At 47.7% G+C, this 8,544-nt stretch overlaps 1 protein-coding gene across 1 annotated transcript; it reads right to left on the bottom strand.

Moving 5' to 3' along the window:
• Nucleotides 1-204: 204 nt before the first annotated feature.
• Nucleotides 205-2,493, bottom strand: LOC123721534. Its single transcript, XM_045680370.1, has one exon. It carries the CDS (start codon nucleotides 2,491-2,493, stop codon nucleotides 205-207), a length of 2,289 nt encoding a protein of 762 aa, XP_045536326.1.
• Nucleotides 2,494-8,544: the final 6,051 nt, after the last annotated feature.

The raw sequence follows: 8,544 nt of genomic DNA, 5'->3' as shown, positions 1-8,544 counted from the left end.
TTTGAGGAAACAATTGGGGGGTTGCCGCCTGTGTATATCGCGACAAGATGTTCTAAGTCTCCCACCCAATTGTTTCTATCCGGGACCAGATACGGTTCGGATGTCACTGCTAGGTCTATCGACCACTGTGCCAAGCTCTGTATGAACAGATCCTGAGCTCGGGCACAGTGGTTGAGGTTCGCTTGAAGGATTCGAAGGGCCATATTAATTTTGCACGGCTTCCGCTATCTCCATTTCTTCCCCGCTCGGTGGGGGCGCGCTACGTGCTACTTCCGCTAGCGCTCTCTTGGGGACCGTTTTTCTGGGCGCCGAGCAATTTAAACTCCCCAGCCGGTGTTTGGCATCCTTGCCCGCCGCCGTGCACAGGATGCAGTTCGGTTGCGACGGGCAGGATGCGGCCTTGTGGCCTTCTTGTCCACATTTATAGCAGAGCCGGCTGCGGTCCTCCGCGTCGCAGCGACTCGCTGTATGTCCTTGCTGCATGCATCGGTAGCAGCGTAGCTCCCTTGGTCTGCCAATCGTGACCTTGGCAGCTACCCAGCCCACTAAGAAGCGGCCAGTCACTAGCTTCTTTGCTGTTGTGACAGGGACCTGTGCCCAGATGTCGAAAAGACCAGATCTGTTCTGGCGGAGTTGACCAGCTCGGACCTGGTCTGCCGGGCATGCCCCTTTTTTCATTATGGCCTCTTTGATTTCTTCCGGCGTGGTAGAGTCGTCCAGACCTTCAATCTTAACGTCGACCATTTTTTCGGGCCTGGAGACCTTAATGTCGTCACTTTGGTAAATTTCCTGGAGCTTCTGCGCCAGGATATCTGCCTTCGGGGCGCTGGTGGCGCCGGGGATGCGGATGATAGTAGCCCCGGTAACCGCCCGACGGAATTGCACCGCTTCCACGCCTATCGCCTCTTTTAGGTCGAGCTTCGATTTCGCCTCTCTCAGAACACTACTATATGTCAGCCCCTTTTTGATTGCCGCCTCGGTAAGTGTCACGACGACGGCAGAGCTCCGAGGCACTTTCAGTCTTTGCGGCCGCGATGCAGGCGGAGATGTAGAAGCCTGTGTGGGAGCCGCTTTCGACTTGTGCCTTTGCGCTTTTCCATTTCTCCCTACGGTTACCCAATTTTCCTCGAGCGCGTCCGGGTTAAGAGGACGGCGAGGAGGGGCATTTGATGGTGCTACGGGGGCGACAGAGGAGGACTTAAGGTTCTCGCCAGTCGACGGCCGAGTTTTCTTCTTCTTTTTGGCTCCTTTTTTGGAGCCTTTTTTGCTCTTCTTGGGCACGGTAGGCGGCTGGCGCGTGAGCCCACTGGGACCGGGCTGTGCTGGCACCGGGGGCGCCTTCGTCCCAGCTGTTTTTTGAGTACCCGAAGATGGTGCGGGTTTGGGCTTCGCGGTCGCAGTCGCATATGTGCGGTCTTCCTTGTTTTTATCCGACGCCAATGGTGGTCGCATATTCCTTTCAGGGAGCAACCTATCCTCTAGGGAAGCCAGGCGGGCGTTGAGCATACCGCCCACCTGGACCATTACCGCCCGACATATGTCCTCTAGGGAGGACTCTGCTTGTGGTTGTGGTGGGGGCCGGACAGGGACGGCCTCCATTGTCGTGTCCATGAGGGCATTGGCGGAACCCTGTTTCCGCACCCTCTCCATCTCCTGGCGCATCTCATTCAGCTCCTTGCGGAGGCTGGCCATATCAGCTTGCAGGCGGGCGTTATCTGCCTGCAAGGCGCGTGTTTCATCCGATATCGTCCTCTGCGCAAGGCCAGCAACGTCTTCCTTAATGGCACTGACCGCGTCTTGCAGTGCGCGCACGAAGGTCCCTTTTAAGTTGGACGACTTCTTCGCTACCTTCTCAACCACGTCTAGGCTGGACCCAATCCGTTTGAGGACGGTGGTCGCCGTGTCTTCTTCGTTTGCCATTGGCGCGTCAGTAGATGGGCCTGCCGCGACTATGGCCGAGCGGGTCTTGCGGGCCTCCAAAACCGAGTCGAGGAGCTCCGCCTCGGCTCGTGCCCTCATCTCCGCTTCTGTCGCTCTTCGTAAAGATTCTTTGGCGGCCGCCAGCCCGACGTATTCGCCGGTAGTTGGCGGACGGCCGCGTCCCCTTCTTTTGTGTACCCCTTTGGCGGGGGTGTCTGTGGAGCTACCGCTCAACTCCTTATCTCTGGGCCTCTTCTGGCCGCGGCCCTCACTCCAGAATCTTCCGGCACCTTCCTGGTCTAGGGACTCCATGGAAGCAAAGCGGCTGGAAGCGCTTGCCATGGAGCCCCTGCTGTCTGTTGAATCTGAATCAGACAGCCTCCTCACTCTATCTCTCTCCTTCTCCTTCTCCTCTCTACTTCCTCCATTTGACCCTAACCTTCTCTCCTCCTTCACACGGCGAATGGCCCCCCCGTATACAATGGGGCCGATGGGCCGGCTGTCCGACCCACCAAGGGATTCCCCGCGAACGGGACCCTCCCGGGTAGTTTTTTCTTTATTCGTCGCGCTCATTTTTGTTTTTTCCCCTTAAAGGCCCCCCCCGGTGTTGCCGCCCTCGCCGCTGGTCTCCCACCAACGATTCATCCCTTCGCCGGGCGGCGATGCTTGGGATTAGGGTGATTTTTTATAGAGGTTTTCTTCCTCGCAGCCCCGCGCTCAGTGCGCGGAGCCCCCGTTCCCGCTCCGTGCGGGTTTACGGTTTGCCCGACGGTGGCCGAAGCCAGCCGCCGCGCGGGGCGTTTCCGCCCAGAAAGGGGTAATTTTTTAGAGAGGTTTTCTTCCTCGCAGCCCCACGCTCAGTGCGCAGGGCCCCCGGTCCGCTCAATGCGGATTACGGTTTACTTGGCGTCCACCGATCATGAAGACCAGTGGGCGACCAAGTGTGGTGTTGCCACCAGGGTAATTTTTTATAGAGGTTTTCTTCCTCGCGGCCCCACGCTCAATGCGCAGAGCCCCCGTTTCCGCTGAGTGCGGACTTGCGGGTTTGTTGGTGTTTGGTTCGCGGGGCGAAAAAAGCCCTACCCCAGCAATATGCCGGGGCGTTCCCCTATCCACCACCCGGGGACGCGCCACGTCGGAGTTCACCTCTCCGCCCACTCGGACAACCGAGCAGGTCCGTGGAACCTAACCTAACCTAACCTAACCTAACCTAACCTAACCTAACCTAACCTAACCTAACCTAACCTAACCTAACCTAACCTAACCTAACCTAACCTTTTTTTTTTTTTTTTTTTTTTTTTTATACAAGGAGGAATGCTTAATGCATACTCCGTGCCTCGGGGAAGACACGCGAGTTATGTGAGATTCTCTCCCCGAATGGGAGCATACCCACTAAACCTCCTTGTTCCCTCATGGCCATAGTGTGGGGCGCCACGGGATCGCGTGAGCTTGCCACCGCGACGCCCCACTGACCGCCCCGGGAAGGGCCCTCTCTGCACCCCCGAAGGGGTGCTGCGCCCTTAGGCGCTCCTCAAGACGACACCGTGCAATGCAGGTTCGGAATCCCCGCCTCCCCCGCTGGTGCCGCCAGGGTTTATAGAGACCCACCTCTTGGCCCCCGTCTTGATCAAGACAGGGGCCCGCGGTCCCAGTGAAGATGTTGAGCCACCGGGATTACGCGTGGGGACGCAGGATCACACGCCATCGTATAACAGAGTGTTACCGAGGTCGTGCTCCCACGTCCCGACCGGCGGCCACGCCCCTAATGGGTCGCGCCACCCTCCACATTAGGCTTGCCCTCCCTTTTCGCTGCCCTGAAAAGGGCAGTTACTCGGTTTGGGTTCGCCGCCCTCTCATATGCGGACCCACAAGCGGGCCCGCACCCTAACCTAACTTAGCTAACTTAACTACCTTAAACCTAGTCTACTCTAAGCTAACCTAAGTCCGGCGGCCGCGACCCTCGACCAAAGAGGTCGGGTCCTAGTGGTCGCGCCGTCCCGGACAAAAAAAAAAAAAAAAAAAAAAAAAAAAAAAAAAAAAAAAAAAAAAAAAAAAAGGCGCTCGCCTTGGGGCGAGACGCCGCCCTCGTTTGCGAGCCCACAAGTGGGCCCGCTGGGGGGCTGCGGCCGGTGTGGTGAGCCGGCGACCCCGGTCGCCCCATACTTAAGTATGTAATCCAGGCAGAGCGAGGTGGCGGGCCCAGCCACCAACCCCAACCCCTCACCCTAATCTACTTAACCTAGCCCTAACTAACTAATCCTAGCTAACCTAACTAACCTAATAGGCGCTCGCCCTGCGGCGAGACGCCGCCCTCTTGATCTGCGGGCTCACAGGGAGCCCGCAGCCTAACCTAACTAACCTACTTAACCTAGCTTACCCTAACTAACCTACCAGTGTTTGGTTCGCGGGGCCGAAGCCCTACCCCGGCAGAAGGCCGGGGCGTTCCCCTATCCACCACCCGGGGACGCGCCACGTCGGAGTTCACCTCTCCGCCCACTCGGACAACCGAGCAGGTCCGTGGAACCTAACCTAACCTAACCTAACCTAACCTAACCTAACCTAACCTAACCTAACCTAACCTAACCTAACCTAACCTAACCTAACCTAACCTAACCTAACCTAACCTAACCTAACCTAACCTAACCTAACCTAACCTAACCTAACCTAACCTAACCTAACCCCTAGTCACGTCCCGCCCGCCTTGACGACGCGTAGCGCGCAAAGTGTGAAAAAAGTGCTCCGCAAGCCAAAAACGCTCGAAAAATCAAAGTGGTGGTAAAAGTCGGGTGAAGTTACTAGTGCGACATATCGTGAGATAGGGAAAATTACCACGAACACAACGGTGTGAAAATCGCAGTTATAGGTTGGAAAACCAGGGAGTTATTGGTGGAAAACCACCAAATTTGCAAATTTTAAAACTTTAAAAATTCCCGCTGCGAAATTCAATGCGACAACATATAGTTTTTATCACATCATTGTAAAGGTCTCGACGAGAACTAGGACCTCGAGTTGTCTCCCGAATTTTTCCCGTAAGAAAATCTCGAGAAAATGGGGAAAAACCAAAACAGCGTGACAACGTGGACCTGGTTCCAGACGTGCTAGAAGGACGTGACTTACATCATTGGATAGCCCTTCAAAAACCGAGCAGGTACCAATTTTCAAAAGGAAAATCAGGTCAGTGGTTAAAAAGTTATAAACATTTTAAAAATTGACAAAAAGTGCATAAACTTTAAAAAATCATAACTTCCGATCTAAAGCGAGGACATATATATTTTAAATTATAGTTAGATAGTGCATTTAAAGACGAACAAAAAGACACCCTGCTTGGATTTTTCCCGTGTGCAGTTTTTGAGAAAAACAAGTTTTAAAAAAGTGTTAAAATTGTAAAATAAAAATTCAAAATTTAAGTAATAAAGTAAGAGTGAAGCGTACAATAAAGCTATTTTTAATAAAACATTTTGTGTAAAATTAAGAAAATTTTTGGAAACATTTGGAAAAATAACTGGTTAAATCCGGTTAAGTTATTATAAAGTTTTACAAATCTCGTAAACAAGTGACGTCATAGCGCGCACCTGCAGCCGCGCTCCCCCTCCTCCTCCGCCGCCCGCACCTCACCGCACCTCGCTGGCCGTGGAAGGCGGAGCTTGTGACGTAACTGCACACTCGCGCTGCAGATAAATTATAAACTAGACAATTATTAAACCGACTTGACGACTGAATTAGTTAGTAATATTCAGTAGTTGTATTAATGTGTCGAAATTGTAATATAAAGGACTAGAATAAAAGTGTATAATATTAAAGTGTAAAAATTTTAGTAAATAGTAATTATTAGAGTCTTAAAAATTGCATTAATTGATGTAAAAATTATAAATTTGGCAATTTAATTAAAGTAACATAAATTATATCAGAAAAATAAGTTAACGAAATTGTCTAAACGTGTTTCTAAATTATAAAATAAATAAATTAAGATAAGATTTTGTAAAACTGGTCAAGTCGGAAAAAGTCAGAATCAACATATTGACCCGGGCTTTTCCCGACAATATTAGTTATAAGTTAGTATAAGTTTAACGGTTGGCGGAGTTGTTGCCCGCCGCCAATAGGATTAAGATAACGGTCCGGGGTTATTGCCCTAGACGTGACGCAATATTTTGACAAGGTTCATTGACCTTTGTATTAGACGTGATAACTGTTATTACTGTTATTATTGGAATCACACTATTAAGACTGACAAAATCAAGTGTATAAGTATTTGATAAAATAAATATTTAATAAATAAAACGACTATAATAAATAAATAAATTTATAAAAAAATTTATTAAATATTTAAAAATTTTAAATAACTTAAACATTTCAAAAATTGTTGGAAAACAAAGATTTTTCAAATCTTAAAACTTTAAAAATTGTAATTTAAATAAAATAAGAAATAGTTGTTTACATTTAAACCTATATAATCATTTGCATACGCCTATTGTATTCCGAGAGCTCGCTCGCTCGCGGTCGTTAGTGAAACAAAGGAGCGCGGCGGCGGCCATTCTGAAATACAATAGGGCGTAATTAGTTGAAAAATAAGGATAAGACCAATATAAAAAATTAAGATTTTATTTCATATCATTTTAAATTTACTCTAACTAAAATTGCATACTTTTTAAATTGAATTACTTTTATTATTGTAAATCAAAATTGTATTAAAACATCGTGTAAAAATATAGTGGAAGAGACTCAAAATTTGTCAAACTTAAATTTGTAAAACAAAAATTTTAAATTTAATTTAGATTTAGGTCACATGCCATTTTATTAGTATTTACTCTTTAATCAACTTAACTATAATTATAAACACTAAATTATACGAACTAAATTAAAGTTAAAATTCTTACGAAAAGTCTTATCCACATAATACAAACGAGCAGTGTTGACAATTTTTAAAACTTTGTATAGATTCCACGTGAATAAATACTGGTACTTATAACTTAATACTTATAATACTTAACTCAATACTTGAGTCGAAAACAAGGTTTTAAAAAAAATAACTCTTGACACGAATTAGGTCGATCCTTATTGTTTAAAATAGACATATTGACTCAGACTCTTGTCGGCAATATTAGTAATAAGTTGCTATTGTTTTCCAACAGGCGCTTTTGCCAAGAATTATAATAGAAAATAGTCGTAACTATATTAGTATTTAAGGTTAATTTAAATAGACTAAGACTGTGTCCCCTATTGGGATACTTAAATATAAATTTAATCTTAAGACTGTCCCCCTATTGGGACCATAGAATTAGAAAATTTTAAATAGTCACACTAGGCATAAGTTTTAAAATTTTAAAATAGACCGGTCAAAGACCTATTGAATTAATCAATAATTGTTTTTTGTGTTGTCCGACTGTCCTTTATTGGGACAATACGATTATTATTTTTAGTATTTATATAATTTTTAATTTTTGAATTCAGTCTTTTGACCGCCACCCCTTTTGGTGGCGAATAGGTTAGGTCAGATTAAAATCACTTTTGGGTTGTACTCACCAGAGAATCATGTCTCCTCCTATGGGAAAAAACGTTAAGAACGTGGTCATCGCACACGCGGACCGTAAAGACGATGGAAAGGAGAAACCCAGAGGAACCGCCACAACACAGCCACGAGCTGTGCCACAGTCAACCTCCCAACTAACGGAGAGTGCCACGACCCGGGCCAGCAAGCTGTTCATGGCCGCGAAGGCCCAGCTGGAGCTTTCCGGGAACCTGAAGTCGTCCATCAAGGAGGCTGTCCTGGACAGCCTCTCCGGGCTGTTCCAGGTAGTCCTCCAGGTGGACGACCGGTTCCGGAACCTGGACCTCCAGCTGGAGCAGCTGAGGGCTGAAAAAGAAAGAGAGATTAGAGAAAAGATAGAGGAGAAGGATAAAATTATCGAAGAGTTGGCCCGGAGCAAAAGGGGACAGGACATAGAAATAAAGTTAGCTGAACTCGTCACAAATACGGAATCTATTAAGACTATGATAAATCAGGACGTTATGAACAGATTCGATGAATACCCACCGGGCAGGGCACTGTGTGGAAATGTCAAGAAATTGGAAGGGCTAATGGACACAGTCATGGTAATAAAAACTAATGTGGAAAAAACAAATAAAACGCTGGAAGAGGCCGCCAAGGAAACAAAAGGCGCTGATAAAATAACAGAGTGCGTGATTAAGAAAATAGAGGAAACAAACAGGAAAGTGGAGACGGTCGGGACACGGGTTGGGGAGGTCGGCGAGAGAGTGGTAGAGAACGGAAAAACCTTAAGGGAGACCGGAAAGGCCCTAGAGGCCTTCAAAGGCCCCGGGGCCGTAACATATGCCGAAACGGCAAAGGCCCAAACAGCTAAGGCCCACCACCTCTCGTCAGGCCAACCCAGCCACGCCCTGATCATATCCTCTAAGATAGACATGGACACCAGCGAAAATGTTATTGACAAAGTGAGGCAGGCCCTGGACGCCCGGAAGGCAGGGATACAGATAGATAAAGTAAGAAAAATAAGGGATGGAAAAATAGTTATCAGCTGTGGAAATAAGCCGGATCTAGAAAAAATGGAAGGTCGAATTAAGACCAATAGCGACCTAAGAACGGAACCTGCTGCAATGAGAGACCCT

This window comes from Papilio machaon, chromosome 12 (genome assembly GCF_912999745.1).
Source record: "Papilio machaon chromosome 12, ilPapMach1.1, whole genome shotgun sequence".
NCBI lineage: Eukaryota > Metazoa > Arthropoda > Insecta > Lepidoptera > Papilionidae > Papilio > Papilio machaon.
Note: the sequence above shows the minus strand (reverse complement) of the source record. Positions and strands in the feature narration are given on the sequence as shown.

Excerpts from the sequence above, each read along its gene's own strand:
- LOC123721534 (XM_045680370.1), bottom strand. The coding sequence starts at position 2,493 with ATGAGCGCGACGAATAAAGAAAAAACTACCCGGGAGGGTCCCGTTCGC.